Source organism: Coregonus lavaretus (genome assembly GCF_964263955.1).
Source record: "Coregonus lavaretus genome assembly, chromosome: 36".
In the NCBI taxonomy this organism is placed as follows: domain Eukaryota; kingdom Metazoa; phylum Chordata; class Actinopteri; order Salmoniformes; family Salmonidae; genus Coregonus; species Coregonus lavaretus.
In genome coordinates this window covers 18,187,084-18,205,893 of record NC_140023.1, presented here as the reverse complement: position 1 = coordinate 18,205,893, position 18,810 = coordinate 18,187,084, and the positions used below count along the sequence as shown (strand labels likewise).

General features: G+C 42.0%; 1 protein-coding gene across 1 annotated transcript in view; it reads left to right on the top strand.

The window, feature by feature from the left end:
• The window catches only part of LOC311110946 (synapse differentiation-inducing gene protein 1-like), a gene marked incomplete at both ends in the record, with an annotated part of 32,029 nt that extends 15,671 nt beyond the window's left edge, over positions 1-16,358 (top strand). The window contains one exon of the mRNA XM_084153593.1: positions 16,200-16,358. Coding sequence (XP_084009719.1) covers positions 16,200-16,358 — 159 coding nt within the window. The remainder of the gene's footprint in view (positions 1-16,199) is intronic.
• Between the last annotated feature and the right edge of the window lie 2,452 nt (positions 16,359-18,810).

Here is an 18,810-nt window from a genome sequence, read left to right as displayed (position 1 = left end):
GTTAGTTGACAACTCAACCAAATGTAATTCAAAAATAGACGAACTGATGTCTGTGCCCAGTGGGATCCTTACTTTAATGTTACTGTCTCAAACTCAAAGGAGAAGCATGAATTGGCTTTTATTGAAGTGAAACTCCCAGACTGACTCGGACTGAATTGATGGCAATTAGGCTGAAAAGTAAGCCTGTTTGAATAATAATACATTTAATTTGTATAGCGCTTTTATTAGTAATTTTTAAAAATATATATACAATATAAACATCATACATTTAGAATCAAGGCAAGTAAAAGCAGAAGGGCAAGGGAGCAGAAGGCTCAGTCCCCCATAGTTCAGAGACATGACTTGGGGGACATTAAGCAGTAGGGAGTGGCTGGAGCGGAGAGTGCGAGGTGGCTCGCTGATTGAGATGAGGTCGCTGATGTAGGTGGGACTCAATCCATTTAAGGCTTTAAATACAAGCATGAGAATTTTTATCTGGTAGTTGACCGGTAGTCGGTGGAGTTGGGCCAGGATCGGGGTGATGCGGTCTGACTTCATGGTCCTGGTCAGGACCCTGGCAGCACTATTCTGGATTGGTTGGAGCCTCTATAGTGATTTGGCTGGGAGGCCCCCAAACAACAGCGCATTGTCGTAGTCGATCCGAGAGAAGATGAAGGCGTGGATGAGTTTCTCTGCATATGTCCTGTCAATAAATACTCAGATCAATGCAGACACAGTGCCTGTTATTCTTTTCCTGGAAGTGTCCTAGGGTAAGGAATGTTTTTTGGATTTTCAAGTCCCTCAGTTGCCTGATTCTCTATTTTTGTTGAAGCTGGGCTGAAACGTGTTTGGGTACGCTTTCTTTTCATTACTATGGTACCAGCAGTGAAACATTTGAGGATGACACTGTCCCTCTGACTGGAAGCCAGCGAGCATTTGGCCTCCCTTGATAAAAATAAACAAAATAATAGCCAATCAGCGTTGAGCTAAACTGAGTGAGCTCAGCTGTGAATGGTCCTGGCGCAACAACAAAACATGTCAAGGGAAGCCTGTTTGGATTTGGCTTCAGACCAATCACATCACAAGCCAAACGTCATTATTGACAGGAAAAAACTTGAATTGTTGCATCTCGTTGTGTTGTCCTCCGGTGGCTAGCTAGCTAAAATCGTCCCTTTCCTAAATTAGCCATGGATGGCGAAAGGGATTTGGACTTGTGGTTTTACTTAATTCTCCATACTGGCCAATGGTTATAACGGCGATACTGAGCCAACCATAAATTCATACATTGTGCCCCTGGCCTGAGAGGATGGAAGTTCAACATGTAGTATGCTAATGTTAACTAGCTGGCCTGGCATATCGTTGCCCATGAAAGGTAGTTAGGCTAGCGGGCAAGCATTTTAGCCAGGTAGCCTAGGACATCAAATACTAAAAGCATGTACTGTATGACAGAGACATAGACCGTTTAGGCAACATGAAAGAGGAGGATGGCATTGGCGTTTCTCTACAAGTAGGGTCAACATGTTTTTCTACACTCACACACACACAGAGAGAGATAAATCGGTACCATGGACAGCCACATCATATTTAGCTTACATTGATTGGACTAAATGGTTTTTGGTATCTTTTAGTTGTCACTGTATTAGGCGAAGCATAGGTTATTAGATGTTGAAATGTTGAAGTTGAAATGGTGCTGGAATAGTGGAGGCAGCTCCTGTTTTGTATGTATGTATTTATTTATTTATGTATAGGCACAAGTAATTGTATCGCAAATTTTGGCTAATTCAATTTACTTTAGGGGAAGCTTATCTTCCCATAGCCTATTGGACGCATCGCTTATGCCGACATCAATGTGAGAGTAACTGGTGCATTAAACAGCTGGCCGTGAGGCTTACAAGGCCGAGTTCAAATGTCAACATCAAATTCAAAGCAATCGGCGCACTGCCTAAACGGCTGACCGGCAAAGCAAACTGTCTGGCACTGTCTCTGCTCTCTGAGAGAATGGGTGCAGGCTGGCAGCTTTTCTCCGAGCAATGCTTCGCATGGTCCTAAAGCCAGCCAGTCATTATGCTAAACAGATGTTACATTTTAATTGGGATTGGAGTGATTTTAGTGTACTTTTTTGTAGCCTAGTTTAAAATGTTGGGTACCCATACCCAACTGACACCCAGGCTAACTAAAGGCCATTGACAGAACATAAACCTGATATGCATGCTCCATTGTTCCACAGAGAAATACTGCTGTGTAAATGGACATGCATAACTCTTTCAACATTTTTAAAGTGCATTTCTATGGGGGTATTTCCCTGGTTTGAATATGCTATTTAGTATTTAATTTTAGGGCTGAGCTATATATCTAATTAATTTCAATGTATGTTTTAGTGCAATATTCCAAATGCCTGTATTGTGTAAGAATCAAGTTTATTTATTTTTTCTTTAGTTTTTATGAACGCTTATGTCTGCTTGTTCTCATGTTGTCTTTTTGATATTGTCTCCTTCACTCCTTCTGCTGTGACTGTGCATCTTCACATTTCACACACACACACCAAGCCCCTCCCCCTGCCACTCACAACAACAAAGATGAAAGACCACTTCTTCCTCTCTGAAAACCAGCGGTTTCCACTCGCTATTTGCGTTTGGGGTGGTCCAACAGAATTGGTTATATGGACACCGAAACACATTGAGACAATATTTTACTGTAATAGAGGTCAACTTAACCTTTCTAACGATACCCTTTTTATGTTTCAACTCCTACTAAAACAGGAGTATCAATGAACACTGATTCTGGAAATGAATGCTCAGTTTCTATTGCGCTCGTGTACCGCTAGCAGCATTTTTGCCACAGACTGTTATACTGTCTAGTCTGTGTTTTATAAATGTACATAAGCATAAAAAAACTATTATAGAAGGATTTGGGAACTCGTTCTCATTCTGAAAAATAAGGTAGGCCATTTGATTTCAACATCTGAACAAAGTAGACAGGCTAGCATGCTGTTCACACAGTTGGAGACAGACAGAAGGGTGTGTTCAGGGTTTCCAGGTGTAGCTAAATTGAGCCCAATGACCACTTAAAACCCGCCGAAAAGGCCTGAAAACTAGCCCCATTTTTTTTCACAGCTAGAGGAGTTGCCATATTTATATAATAACCCCTTTTTCCATAACATTATTGAGCCAATTAAGAAGGAATATCGTAGTAAATTCTGTTTTCCTCAAAATAATAATTATTGCAAGCTATGATGTAATAAAGGAATTTGAATGTCGCAAGAGAAAATATAATTAGCCCTTATTAAACTAGCCAGATCTTTTCCAACAATATATGTCGATTTAACTCGTTATACCACGGCTAAGGGCTGTACTTAAGCATGACGCTACACGGAGTGCCTGGATACAGCCGTTAGCCGTGGTATATTGGCCATATACCACAAACCCCCGGGGTGACTTATTGCTATTATAAACTGGTTACCAACGTAATTAGAACAGTAAAAAGTATTTTTTTTGTCATACCCGTGGTATAAGGTCTGATATACCACGGCTTTCAGACAATTAGCATTCAGGGCTCGATCCAGGTTTATAATTGTAAATAAATCCCCTTTGTGGATGTGCATAACTATAGATAAATCCGAGAGAGTTTGAGTGATGGAAGTTGGACAGAGGATCTCGAAATCTCTGAGCAAGAAACACTTGGACGAACATAAAATAAACTGTTAGGCTATTTTCTGGCAATTGTGATGTTATTATGTGCCAGATGTTAAGACTACAAACCGTTATAAATGGCCTATTTGCGAGATTGACTTGTTATTTCAATAGGCATAAGCTACAGACTACAATCAGGGTTTATGATTGTAATTTAATTTTGCCATGGGTTTGCTTAGATAAAGGCAGGTAGTTTATAGCCTCTGATAGACCTACATCTAATTTCAGATAGTCTACAGTAGCCTAGACAAGATGTAGACAAGATGTGAACTGAACGATTTAGCAGCTTGCTTAGTTCAAATTAACAGACAAATGTATTCAACATGAATAGCGAGGCGATTTCGAGGTAAGAAGTGCTTGTGTTTCCCAATAGCCTGCTGGAATAGGCTACTGAGGATGGGGTCGTAATTTCTTTCCTGTAGCCTAATCTGACTACTGTTACCGTCAATCTAATGCGTTCTAACAACTGATCTGCAATTGCCATAGAGCTTTGATAACTTACAATTTAATTAACTAAACATGTCCATTAATAATTGCATAATAACATAAGGCTACAACAACAATAATCTGAAGTTATAGGCAATTTATTGAATTGGTTTGCCAGCTCCAGGTAGGCTGCACAAGTGGCAGAAATTGATTTGCAATGACTCCAGTGATATGATCATTTCAACATTTATTGGATCAAATGGTAGCCTACAATGGCATATAAATGAATAGGCTACTTGATGGCCAACAGAGGCAAATGTATCATTTTCCACATTTAATGTCAGTTTCATTGAGGACTTTCCCCCATTTAAAAAAACCATGCGAGGGAGTTCCATAACTTCCATTTCAAATGTCCACTCGGGCAGCCCAGAGACCCAAGAACTGAGCATGCATAAAACACTTAGCTTGATACTGTTTTCTTTTAAGCAAAGTCAACATTGGAATGCAGTTTTAACCACCTCCGAGCGAATGTATGTAATGCGCTCTAGTGCGCCCAAAGTTGTTATTTCCATAATTTCTTGATGCGCATCAGTTCTAGTTTATTCATATGTTTTACGGAAAAAGGGTTGGAAATAGGTGTCTCCGTAATAACAATCTAAATAGCCTACCACTGGTAAAAAGTTGTGCGCGCGTGCTGCTCCCTCCTCTCGCTCACGTGACTCAATAGCTGTAGTGCTCTCTCAACACACACACACACACACACACACACACACCCCTCCGTCCCTCCGGCCCTCCCCACCACTCACTCACTCAGCAACAGCCTGCCTCACTGCCTGACAGTTAGCAGCAGGTCACAGTGAAGAAAAAAATATACAGTGGGGATAACAAGTATTTGATACACTGCCGATTTTGCAGGTTTTCCTACTTACAAAGCATGTATAGGTCTGTAATTTTTATCATAGGTACACTTCAACTGTGAGAGACGGAATCTAAAACAAAAATCCAGAAAATCACATTGTATGATTTTTAAGTAATTCATTTGGATTTTATTGCATGAAATAAGTATTTGATACATCAGAAAAGCAGAACTTTAATATTTGGTACAGAAATCTTTGTTTGCAATGACAGAGATCATACGTTTCCTGTAGGTCTTGACCAGGTTTGCACACACTGCAGCAGGGATTTTGGCCCACTCCTCCATACAGACCTTCTCCAGATCCTTCAGGTTTCGGGGCTGTCGCTGGGCAATACGGACTTTCAGCTCCCTCCAAAGATTTTCTATTGGGTTCAGGTCTGGAGACTGGCTAGGCCACTCCGGGACCTTGAGATGCTTCTTACGGAGCCACTCCTTACTTGCACTGGCTGTGTGTTTCGGGTCGTTGTCATGCTGGAAGACCCAGCCATGACCCATCTTCAATCCTCTTACTGAGGGAAGGAGGTTGTTGGCCAAGATCTCGCGATACATGGCCCCATCCAACCTCCCCTCAATACGGTGCAGTCGTCCTGTCCCCTTTGCAGAAAAGCATCCCCAAAGAATGATGTTTCCACCTCCATGCTTCACGGTTGGGATGGTGTTCTTGGGGTTGTACTCATCCTTCTTCTTCCTCCAAACACGGCGAGTGGAGTTTAGACCAAAAAGCTCTATTTTTGTCTCATCAGACCACATGACCTTCTCCCATTCCTCGTCTGGATCATCCAGATGGTCATTGGCAAACTTCAGACGGGCCTGGACATGCGCTGTCTTGAGCAGGGGGACCTTGCGTGCGCTGCAGGATTTTAATCCATGACGGCGTAGTGTGTTACTAATGGTTTTCTTTGAGACTGTGGTACCAGCTCTCTTCAGGTCGTTGACCAGGTCCTGCCGTGTAGTTCTGGGCTGATCCCTCACCTTCCTCATGATCATTGATGCCCCACGAGGTGAGATCTTACATGGAGCCCAAGACCGAGGGTGATTGACCGTCATCTTGAACTTCTTCCATTTTCTAATAATTGCGCCAACAGTTGTTGCCTTCTCACCAAGCTGCTTGCCTATTGTCCTGTAGCCCATCCCAGCCTTGTGCAGGTCTACAATTTTATCCCTGATGTCCTTACACAGCTCTCTGGTCTTGGCCATTGTGGAGAGGTTGGAGTCTGTTTGATTGAGTGTGTGGACAGGTGTCTTTTATATAGGTAACGAGTTCAAACAGGTGCAGTTAATACAGGTAATGAGTGGAGAACAGGAGGGCTTCTTAAAGAAAAACTAACAGGTCTGTGAGAGCCGGAATTCTTACTGGTTGGTAGGTGATCAAATACTTATGTCATGCAATAAAATGCAAATTAATTACTTAAAAATCATACAATGTCATTTTCTGGATTTTTGTTTTAGATTCCGTCTCTCACAGTTGAAGTGTACCTATGATAAAAATTACAGACCTCTACATGCTTTGTAAGTAGGAAAACCTGCAAAATTGGCAGTGTATCAAATACTTGTTCTCCCCACTGTATATATATTTTATTTTAAAGAGAAATGCCATGGCGGCCGAGGTGCAACTTAGAAATAGCCCAAAAACCCACCACCTGTGACATCGTTTTCAAAGTAGGGCAATTGTGGGAAAAGATCTGTCTACTCACTAGCGGCTGGGCTTGTGCTTGAGAGATTGTTTATGAGACCTATAATACCTGCTATAATGAAGTTTGTCATTATTAGTGAATGTGCATTATGCATCGTTCTGGTTAAATCTGTAACAAAAAGGGCATTTTCATAGACTGACAGTGATTATTGCAACAACAAAAAAAGCAGTTTAAACTATTTAGATAAAAATAATAAAATAAATTGATAGACAGTGCCCTCCGTAATTATTGGGACAGTGAAGCATTTTGTATTATTTTGGCTCTATGCTCCACAAGTTTGGATTCGAAATCAAACAACGACTATGAGGTGCAGACTGTCAGCTTTAATTTGAGTGTAGTTTCACCTATATCGGGTGAACCGTTTAGAAATTACAGCACTTTGTACATAGTCTCCCTATTTTAGGGAACCAAAAGTATTGGGGAAAAATAAGAATATAATATGTTTCTAATCACTTCTAAATTCATGTGGATGCTACCATGATTACGGATAATCCTGAATGAATCGTGAATAATGATGAGTGAGAAAGTTACAGACGCACAAATACCATACCCCCAAGACATGCTAACTTCTCACCATTACAATAACAGGGGAGGTTAGCATTCACGATTCATTCAGGATTATCCGTGATCATGGTAGCATCCACATTAATGTAAAAGTGCATGGGCGTATTTACCGGCTCACAGATGCATAAGGCACTGGCCAAATACAGATTGAACGGCCTAAACACAAGATCTGCTGGAGATTAAACGCCCTGACTGGTCATTTAGCTGCTGTGTAAGAATACTGAAAGTAACATCTAATTTAGTTGAGGTTGAGACCAGTATAGTGCTTCTCCACAGGGTTACCATTATCAAAGCCACAGACACATAAATAAACAGTCTTCTACTATTCAGATTCAGTGTTTTAATAGTCACATGTACAGGGTTGCAGGTGTGATTGCAGGGTACAGTGAAAATCTTAGGCTTCGAGCTCCAACATGCAGGACTAAGTGAAATGAAATAACGAAAATGGTAATAAAAAAACTAACAAGAGAAATAGCACTATATACATCATAACTGTAGCAGTGATGAATGAATAAATGTCCATTGGGGTGGAGGCAGAGTAAAGACTGTTTAGGGGGTGTGGGGGAATGACCATGGGGGGAGTAGCATGACCATTGAGTGGGTGTGGGGATCAAATGAAATAAAAACAATAAAAATTGTAATAAAAAAAAGTTATAATATACAGTACATATTAGCAACAGTGACTAATGTCGTTGGGGTGGGGGCAGAGTAAAAGTATATGGGGGTGGAATGTCCATGGGGGGGGGGGATGTCCTTAGGGGAGAGGGTGGAGCAGGTGAGGCTCCTGTAGAACACTGTGAGTGCCCTCGGGGACAAGCCAAATTTCTTCAGCATCCTGAGGTTGAAGAGTCGCTGTCGTGCCTTCTTCACTACATTGTCCGTGTGGTTAGACCATTTCAACTTCTCTGAGTAGTGTACGCTGAGGTTATTTGAAGTTATTGACCGTCTCCACGGCGGCCCTGTTGATGAGGATGGGGGCGTGTCCACAATCAGCTCCTTTGTTTTGCTAACGTTGAGGGAGAGGTTGTTTACCTGGCACCACACCTGGCATGTGTTTGTGTGTTTATTATCACCTGTAACACTCAACCATTTCTTCTGGCATTGGCTGATTTTGTGGATTCATTGGTGTCGTCAAGGAGGATTGTATTGGAATAGTTATTCAACTACTCTCCTGAGCATACTTTTTACCAGGTAGTTGTTATTCTTTAAATAAGGTGGTGGTGTATACAAATGTTGAGATGGAAAAACACATAGGATTATATGTGCAGCTTAATAATTACCTTTTTTTTTTCATTTTAATCAAGCTCTGTCATATCACATGGGCAAAGTTGAATAAGTCCCTACTCCCTAAAGAGGTCTCTCAATGTGTTAACTGTAAGTCGCTCTGGATAAGAGCGTCTGCTAAATGACTAAAATGTAAATGTAAAATGTAATGTTACGATACCAAACTGCAACAATCTGTTTTTGCTACGCCAGTGTGTATAATCTGATTCACTGCTTTTAGAGCATGCTCCACACAAATTGGGTAAGCTTTTTACATAATATTTTGGCTCGATAGTGTGAGAGTTGGCCTTGTATGGAATAAGCTAGGGACAAAAATCCTCCTTGGGCGATGACGGACATATTCCACAAAGCAAAGGTTTTTACCATGTATAAAATATTTCACTCATAGATATATCCACAATGACCTATACTTTCATGTAGTGTATACAGTACATTTATGTCCCTGTGGATGATGGTGTAGGAGCACTTTTACGTTTTTTGTTGAAATGAGAAAGATTTTTTTCAGGCAACACACTCAGATCTCAAGGGTAGAAGATAATTGTGTTTGTAAAACACGTTTTTCATCCTCATTCTGAAAATTGTTGTTCTCTTTTTCTCTTTCTCCTTACTGCATCTGAGGAACTGCGGTTGCTCCGTGGTTAATTCGTTTTTGATTTGATTGTAATTAATTAAGCTGACTTAAATTGAACCAGTAATTACAAAGAACTGTTTCTCGCCTGTGCAGAACAATAGGATTGTTAAACATATTTACATACTTAGTATGCTCATTAACTGCTGGGAGGGCTGGGTGGAAAATGGTAGTGTCTGTAAGATTTCCCCAAGACTCAATAACACCCTATGTGGCATCCTCTAGTTAAAACAGATGATAGTTAGAATAATGAGACACAGACTGGGAGCAGTGTGGCTCATCTTGCTACATTTGTCAGTCATCTGAAACAAACAGTCTGTGTTACTAAGGAATGTTGATCCCAGTATGTTATCCGCCTCTTATCCTTTAAACAATAACATCGAAGCAATTCTATAGAGATGTCTCTCATACACTGAGTGCACAAAACATTAGAAACACCTGGTCTTTCCATGACAGACTGACCAGGTGAAAGCTATGATCCCTTATTGATGTCACTTGTTAAATCCCCTTCAATCAGTGTAGATGAAGGGGAGGAGACAGGTTAAAGAAGGATTTTTAAGCCTTAAGACAATTGAGACGTGGATTGTGTATGTGTACCATTGAGGGTGAATGGGCAAGACAAAATATTTAAGTACCTTTGAATGGGGTATGGTAGTCGATGCCAGGCGCACCGGTTTGAGTGTGTCAAGAACTGCAACGCTGCTGGGTTTTCACGCTCAACAGTTTCCTGTGTGTATCAAGAATGGTCCACCACCCAAAGGACAACCAGCTAACTTAACACAACTGTGGGAAGCATTGGAGTCAACAGGGGCCAGCATCCCTGTGGAGCGTTTCGACACCTTGTAGAGTCCATGCCCCGACGAATTGAGGATGTTCTGAGGGCAAAAGGGTGCAACTCAATATTAGGAAGGTGTTCCTAATGTTTTGTACACTGAATGTATATTCATCAACAGTCATTTTCATGTCCACCTGCATGTTTCATTGTCCTCATTACAATTCTGCTGGCAGCCTAAACAACCATGTCCTGCTGACCTTTCCAAGTATGCAGAAATTATTCATATTTTGTTTCGTACACTGTATGTAACGTGATAGACATAACTCAGATCAATTATGGTTCATTGTCATGTTAACAAAGGCCTATATTACCTTCTCATAGCTCTGTGAATGATTATACTGTGCATGTGTACTCACAACTTGGAGATCGTGAAGGTCATTGTTTGTATCTATGCCTGACTCCCCCTCCCCCCTGGGTAAATGTGTGTTATATCAAACACAGAGAGTAATCATAAAAGCTTCAGATTTTAGATGTCACTGGGGCAGCGGGGCAGAATGCTCCCTGATACTTGGGCCAAGGCCCACGTCAGCTCGACGTATGCTAAATGATTAGTTGTGCCTTTCAGTAAATCTGTAACGTGGCCTGCAGTCCCTCTGCTCAGGTCTGCTATTGATCTACAAGGTCACTGTTGAGGCTTATATTTTCCAGGATGGTGGTTTATTCGGAGCCCCATTAGCTTTTGCCGAAGCAGCAGCTATTCTTCCTGGGGTCCACAAAAAACACAAAACATGACAAGTAACAAAACACTGATACACTGATAGTCAAGGAAAGTCACACAAATGTAAAATACAACGATATACAAACAATGCAACAAAAATATAATGGTACAAACAATACAACTAAAATGTGTGTGCATGTGTTGTCCCCTCACCTGCCGTTCCAAGAAATGTTGTTTAATCTTTTTTTTAAGTTGATTTTGCTGTTTGCTTGAGTAATTGGAGATTGAAGGGAGTTCCATGCGATCATGGCTCTGTATGGTGGAGGCAGTGGGTGGGAGTTTGATCTCTTTAAATGAAATAATACCATCAGGCTCAGATGAACAATGGATCAGGGATCCCCACGCAGGCGATGATAATCAGCCTTTGGTCCTCATGGTAGCATTGTTTGGAGTTGGACAGAGACTGTGTGCGGATTTGTGTGTGTGTGTGTGTGTGTGTGTGTGTGTGTGTGTGTGTGTTAGGGGTGGGTTGTCTACCCAAACACAGTAAAGGTCATCTATTATATACGTAAGAGAGTATATTTGACCTCTCAATGCGAAGCAGCAAAAACTTTAAATAATTGTTTGAATTACCTTGATTACCTTTGCTTCCAAGAATTAAGCTTTTTGACAAATTGGATAAATCATCATGCTTCCTTTTTTAAAGACAATTACTTTGTTTTGTATATCTCCCCCAAAAAATGTGTCGATCCAAAAATGAAGGGATTATTAGGTAATATATTATTAGTCCATCTCTCTTGCCTCTTTTAGTAGATTTGTCATTAAGGGATGTAGGCATGAGAGTGAATCCACATCTTCAATAAAAACCTTTTACAGTTTGGAGTACCATTAAGTTCTTAAGAGCTAGGGTTGGTCTTATATAGTAAGTCATTAGGTAATGTCCTCATTGATTCAAGCACATTCTATCCGTGGTGAGTCAAATGAAAAATAAGATATAGCCTTCCATGAAAGCTTCTAACTGAGGCTGCAGACAGTGCTGAATCCATACAATACGTGCGGCTAAACCGAATTCTCTGTTCCTCAGGCCTAGACATGGCTGAAGTAGCTATATGCCAGTAATATAAATAGATCACAGAACAGGAGATAACTGCTGCCTGGGCTCAAGGACCGAAATGTATGTCATGACAGAAAGCATTACATAAATCTATTTGAGTTGGCATTGTAGGCGGCAGGTAGCTTAGTGGTTAAGAGCGTAGTGCCAGTAACCGAAAGGTCGCTGGTTCTAATCCCCGAGCCGACTAGGTGAAAAATCTGTCTGTGCCCTTGAGCAAGACACTTAAATGGTGCTCCACGATCACATTAACGGAATTCAATTTTTTAAATTCTGTATTACAGAAAGCAGTGGACTGAATGACAGCTGTTTCTATCCTCCAGACTACATTAAAACTGTTATTGTATTGATGATTGTAATGGCAAACATTTATCCTCTTGACAATATTTATGTTTTGGCATGTGCATATTTAATCATTCTAGGCATCATGAGAACTGTATGAGAGAAAATGCATGTTCATTTAGCCTATTGGGGATAGCTAGTTTACATGATGGAGCAAGAGAAGAATCCTGGTTCTGTTAAACATAAAAAGCCTGGATTTTATGAACGATCCCACAACTTGGGCCACAAGTTACACAGATCCTAACACAATTCAAGTGTGTTATATCCCTCCCTGTGATTGAACATGATTGGTTATGGTCTCTTCTCACACTGGTAACACACTTGAATTGAACTATGTGCCAATTATTCCAACACCTCTGTTCTTTGGCATTGTTTGGTGTGAACATTAAAGTGTCATGATGAGGACGGACCTGTTGCGACGAATGACATCTCCGCTGCCAGCCTGGTGTTCGCAATTATCAATTATCTGTAACCTTGAACAGCATAGGCTGTTACACAGGCAGCCCAATTCTGATATTTTTCCCAATTATTGACAAAAGAGCTGATCTATGTAAATACTCCGGGTGGCCATTTGATTAATTGTTCAGCAGTCTTATGGCTTGGGGGTAGAAGCTGTTAAGGAGCCTTTTGGACCTAGACTCTGCGCTCCGGTACCGCTTGCCGTGCAGTAGCAGAGAGAACAGTCTATGACTTGGGTGACTGGAGTCTTTGACAATTTTTTGGCCTTTCCTCTGACACCGCCTAGTATCAACGTCCTGGATGGCAGGAAGCTTGGCCCCAGTGATGTACTGGGCCATACGCACTACCCTCTGTAGCGCCTTACGGTCGGAGGCCAAGCAGTTGCCATACCAGGCGGTGATGCAACCGGTCAGGATGCTCTCGATGGTGCAGCTGTATAACTTTTTGAGGATCTGGGGACCCATGCAAAATCTTTTCAGCCTCCTGAGGGGGAAAAGGCGTTGTCGTGACCTCTTCACGACTGTCTTGGTGTGTTTGGACCATGTTAGTTTGTTGGTGATGTGGACACCAAGGAACTTGAAACTCTCGACCTGCTCCACTACAGCCCTGTCGATGTGAATGGGGGGTGTTCGGCCCTCCTTTTTTCCTGTAGTCCATGATCAGCTCCTTTGTCTTGCTCGCGTTGAGGGAGAGGTTGTTGTCCTGGCACCATACTGCCAGGTTTCTGACCTCCCTATAGGCTGTCTCATCATTGTCGGTGATCAGGCCTACCACTGTTGTGTTGTTAATGATGGTGTTGGAGTCGTGCTTGGCCACACAGTCGTGGGTGAACAGGGAGTACAGGAGGGGACTAAGCACGCAACCCTGAGGGGCCCCCGTGTTGAGGATCAGCGTGGCAGATGTGTTGTTACCTACCCTTACCACCTGGGGGCGGCCCGTCAGGAAGTCCAGGATCCAGTTGCAGAGGGAGGTGTTTAGTCCCAGGGTCCTTAGCTTAGTGATGAGCTTTGTGGGCACTATGTTGTTGAATGCACAGCTGTAGTCAATGAACAGCATTCTCACATAGGTGTTCCTTTTGTCCAGGTGGGAAAGGGCAGTGTGGAGTGCAATTGAGATTGCATCATTTGTGGATCTGTTGGGGCAGTATGCAAATTGGAGTGGGTCTAGGGTTTCCGGGATGATGGTATAGCTCGGTGCGGATGTTGCCTGTAATCCATGGCTTCTGGTTGGGATATGTATGTACGGTCATTGTGGGGACGACGTCGTCGATGCACTTATTGATGAAGCCGGTGACTGAGGTGGTATACTCCTCAATGCCGTTGGATGAATCCCGGAACATATTCCAGTCTGTGCTAGCAAAACAGTCCTGTAGCATCCGTGTCATCTGACCACTTCCGTATTGAGTGAGTCACTGGTACTACCTGCTGTAGTTTTTGCTGGTAAGCAGGAATAAGGAGGATAGAATTATGGTCAGATTTGCCAAATGGAGGGCGAGGGAGAACTTTGTATGCGTCTCTGTGTGTGGAGTAAAGGTGGTCTAGAGTTAAAGTCTCTGGTCACAAGGAGCGCCACTTCTGGATGAGCATTTTCTTGTTTGCCTATGGCCTTATACAGTTTGTTGAGTGCGGTCTTAGTGCCAGCATCAGTTTGTGGTGGTAAATAGACTGCTAAGAAAAATATAGATGAACTCTCTTGGTAGATAGTGTGGTCTACAGCTTATCATGAGGTACTCTACCTCAGGTGAGCAATACCTCAAGACTGTTATTGACAAATAGACACACACCAGCACCCCTCGTCTTACCAGACGTAGCTGTTCTGTCCTGCTGATGCACGGAAAACCCAGCCAACTGTATATTATCCGTGTCGTCGTTCAGCCACGACTCGGTGAAACATAAGATATTACAGTTTTTAATGTCCCGTTGGTAGGATAGTCTCGAACGGAGCTCATCTAGTTTATTCTCCAGTGATTGCAAGTTGGCCAATAGAACGGATGGTAGAGGCGGGTTACCCACTCGTGACAAATTCTCACAAGGCACCCCGATCTCCGTCCCCTGTACCTCCGTCTTTTCTTCACGCGAATGATGGGGATTTGGGCCTGGTCTCGGAGAAACAGTATATCCTTCGCGTCGGACTCATTAAAAAAAAATCTTCGTCCAGTTCGAGGTGAGTAATCGTTGTTATGATATACAGAAGCTCTTTTCGGTAATAAGAGATAGTAGCAGCAACATTATGTACAAAATAAGTTACAAACAATGCGAAAAAACATACAAAATAGCACAGTTGGTTAGGAGCCCGTAAAACTGCAGCCATCCCTTCCGGCGCCATTCTCGGTCGTACGGTTACAACTCTGTGTGGCCTGCAGGATTACTGCATGGCCGTGAGGCATAACCTTCACAATTGCAATTAGCATATTAAGTAATCATAGGAAATACAGTTTACTCAAGACATTTCACCTTCATACACGATTGGTTCCTCTAAATGAAAATACATTCCAATCGTAGCTACCTTGAGAAGAGTGTGAAATAAGACTAACAGACCATGAGTACCTCTTGGATGCTATAAGTACTCTGGTTTAATTGACTACTACAGCACCGCTCAAGTCATTCCTTGTTACGACTACTCTTTCCTCACTCTCCATCTCTTTCTTTGTCCTGTCTGAGTGATGGTGTGATGCTGTAAAGCTGACATCTCAGCGGGGCTCCCGTGGGACTCAGGGGTCGGCTACATGCATTAATATTTCAGCTACCCAGTCACTGGCCACATTCACACAGAGAAAACATGGCATCAAATTCCAAATCATAGTGGAGCTTTCAATAGCCCGCAGGACTCCCTCTCATCCAACGCCCCCCCTCCCTCTCGCTCTCTCTGCCTCAGTTATTACGCTGTTACATTGTGTTCACTCTACATTAAAATGTGAAATAACTTTTTTTGCCCCAGGGAGCCGGGAGCCCTCACGAGTCCATGTTATGCTCCTGTATGAACATTAGAAAATAACAAGATAAAAACATCACAATCCCTTAATCTTCACCCTCCATTGACCCAAAGAACAGTTTTAAAAAAAAGACTTGGCCCAAGCACCAGTGGGGTTATCAGCTTTCAGCCGCTACCCACCTCGTGATTAACTTTGTCTGGAATCTTTAAATGAGGATTGGGTTCATTAATAAATGTTCAAACTTGCACAATTAACAATGTTAGAGGGGGCTTGTCTGGAGGCGGCCTTTTGATCGCTACCCGTAATGCTGAAGATAAAATAACAAGGTCTGCTTGCTAACAAACCAAGAATGGTCCTCAGCAAGGTAATAGGGGAGGTATATGGATGACATAATAAGGAATACCACTAGGCTCTAGGGTATTGAGCTATATTAATCAGAATAACCCTCTTTAATCTTGATAATGTCTCGTGGACTTCAAAAGGATACAGGCCCAGTTGGATGGTTGAGTCACAGCTGAGTTCATTATTTATCTGCTGTGGGTTGCCATGTTTGCTGAGCGCCTCCACAAGACCCCCAGACATTTCACTGGAAATGGGCCAATTTACTGTTTAATTTCCTCCTATTAATTGGGTATTTCTGTCTCTCTCTCTCTCCTTTGCCCTCGGTCTCTCTCTCTCTCAGACGAACAAGGCGGTGTCTAAGGGGGACTTACACTTGGCCAGCTCCAGCTCCAGACGTGCCCTCTTCCTGGCTGTGCTGTCAATCACCATCGGGACAGGCATATATGTGGGCGTCGCTGTAGCTCTCATCGCATACCTCTCCAAGAACCACCACTTGTAGCCTTGCCCTGCCCCCAACCCAGTGCACTGGACTGACTGCGCTGGGGGTGTGGTTCACTTGGGGACAATTGAACAATGGAATATGGGCCTGCAAACTATGGGACTATCAGGATGGACAGAACCTGGCCATATGGTTGGCACAATTCGTGGGATCTAACACAAGAGGTTCATGATATGGAAAATGGTATTGTAACGGTCAAGTTATTTTCTCATTTTGACAAGGAAAAACTGGAAACTCTGTTAGTCGTTCCATACACGACTGATTTTATTTTTCAGATGTTTAAAATTGGTATGAGTTTTACCAAGGCAAAACACAACCTTTGAGAGGGCAGGCCAACATGCACTAAATATTACCTGTACCAAGAGCATATTGTACGTTTACGGGGCATGTTCTCTGCTCGGTTAACGGTGAGTTGTGGATGTCCAGCTACATTTACCACACTATCAGTCACATTTGGCAGCTCCTGTCGAGTATAAAGAGGGTGGATGAAAGGGCTGCTAAAGATGTCACTCATTCATACATTCAACCTGTATACATGTATTCTACATCACATTGAATTGATCTGTGGATGTCACATAGTGGACACTGCAGCTCACTGACTGCAGCTCAACTGGATCATTTCTCGGTTGAATACTACAAGTCTATAAAGTAAGGTGATGGCTTTTATATACAGTGCCTACAGAAAGTATTCACACCCCTTGACTACAGCCTGAATTTAAAATGATTTAAATTGAGATTTTTATAATCACTGGCCTACACACAATAACCCATAATGTCAAAGTGGAATTATGTTTTTTGAAATTTTAACAAATTCATGAAAATTCAAAGCTTAAATGTCTTCAGTCAATAAGCGTTCTACCCCTTTGTTATGGCAAGCCTAAATAAGTTCAGGAGTAAAATTGTGCTTAACAAGTCACAGAAGTTGCATGTCTGAAATAATAGTGTTTAACATGATTTTTGAATGACTACATCATCTCTGTACACCACACATAAAATTATCTTTCAGGTCCCTCAGTCGAGCAGTGAATTTCAAACACATATTCAACCACAAAAGACCAGGAAGGTTTTCCAAGGCCTCACAAAGAAGGGCACCTATTGGTAGATGGGTAAAAAAGAAAAGCCGACATTGAATATCCCTTTAAGCATGGTGAAGTTATTAATTACACTTTGGATGGTGTATCAATACACCCAGTCACTACAAAGATACAGGTGTCCTTCCTAACTCAGTTGCCGGAGAGGAAGAAAACCTCTCAGGGATTTCACCATGAGGCCAATGGTGACTTTAAAACAGTTAGAGTTTAATGGCTGTGATAGGAGAAAACTGAGGATGGATCAACAACAATGTAGTTACTCCACAATAATAACCTAAATGACAGAAAAGAAGGAAGCCTGTACAGAAAAAAATATTCCAAAACATGCATCCTGTTTGCAACAAGGCACCAAAGTAATACTGCAGAAAATGTGGCAAATCAATTCACTTGAGTTTGGGGTAAATCCAATACAACACATTACTGAGTACCACTCTCCATATTTTGAAGCATAGTGGTGGTTGCATCATGTTATGTGTATGCTTGTAATCGTTAACGACTGGGGAGTTTTTCAGGATAAAAAAGAAACGGAATGGCAAAATCCTAGAGGAAAAACCTGGTTCAGTCTGCTTTCCATCAGCCACTGGGAGATGAATTCACCTTTCAGCTGGACAATAACCTAAAACACAAGGCCAAATCTACACTGGAGTTGCTTACCAAGAAGACAGTGAATGTTCCTGAGTGGCCAAGTTACAGTTTTGACTTAAATCCACTTGAAAATCTACGGCAAGACCTGAAAATGGTTGTCTAGCAATGATCAACAACCAGTTTGACAGAGCTTGAAGAATTTTGAAATTAGTAATGTGCAAATGTTGCACAATCCAGGTGTGGAAAGCTCTTGGAGACTTACCTAGAAAAACTCTCAGCTGTAATCGCTGTCAAAGGTGTTCTACAAAGTATCGACTCAGGTGTGTGAATACTTATGTAAATGAGATATTCCTGTATTTCATTTTCAATACATTTGCAAAAATGTCTAAAACATGTTTTCACTTTGTCATTATGGGTATTGTGTGTGTGTGTGTGTGTGTGTGTGTGTGTGTGTAAATCTATTGAATCCATTTTGAATTCAGGCTGTAACACAACAAAATGTGGAATAAGTCAAGGGGTATGAATACTTTCTGAAGGCACTGTACATTAAAGTACCACTGCACTCCAATACAGTATCTTGGTGGTCCTATTATCTCAAAGGAGAACTGATGTGTCCTCAGCACAATATTTTTTAATACATGCTACACACCTGAAATGTGGAGCTTTTGTTGTAACCCTACGACGACATACTTTTGTGTTCTGTCAGGGAGAGAAAGTGCACAGGCTGCAGCTCCCCAACAGAACCAGCATACACAGAGATACAGTACCTCAATGTT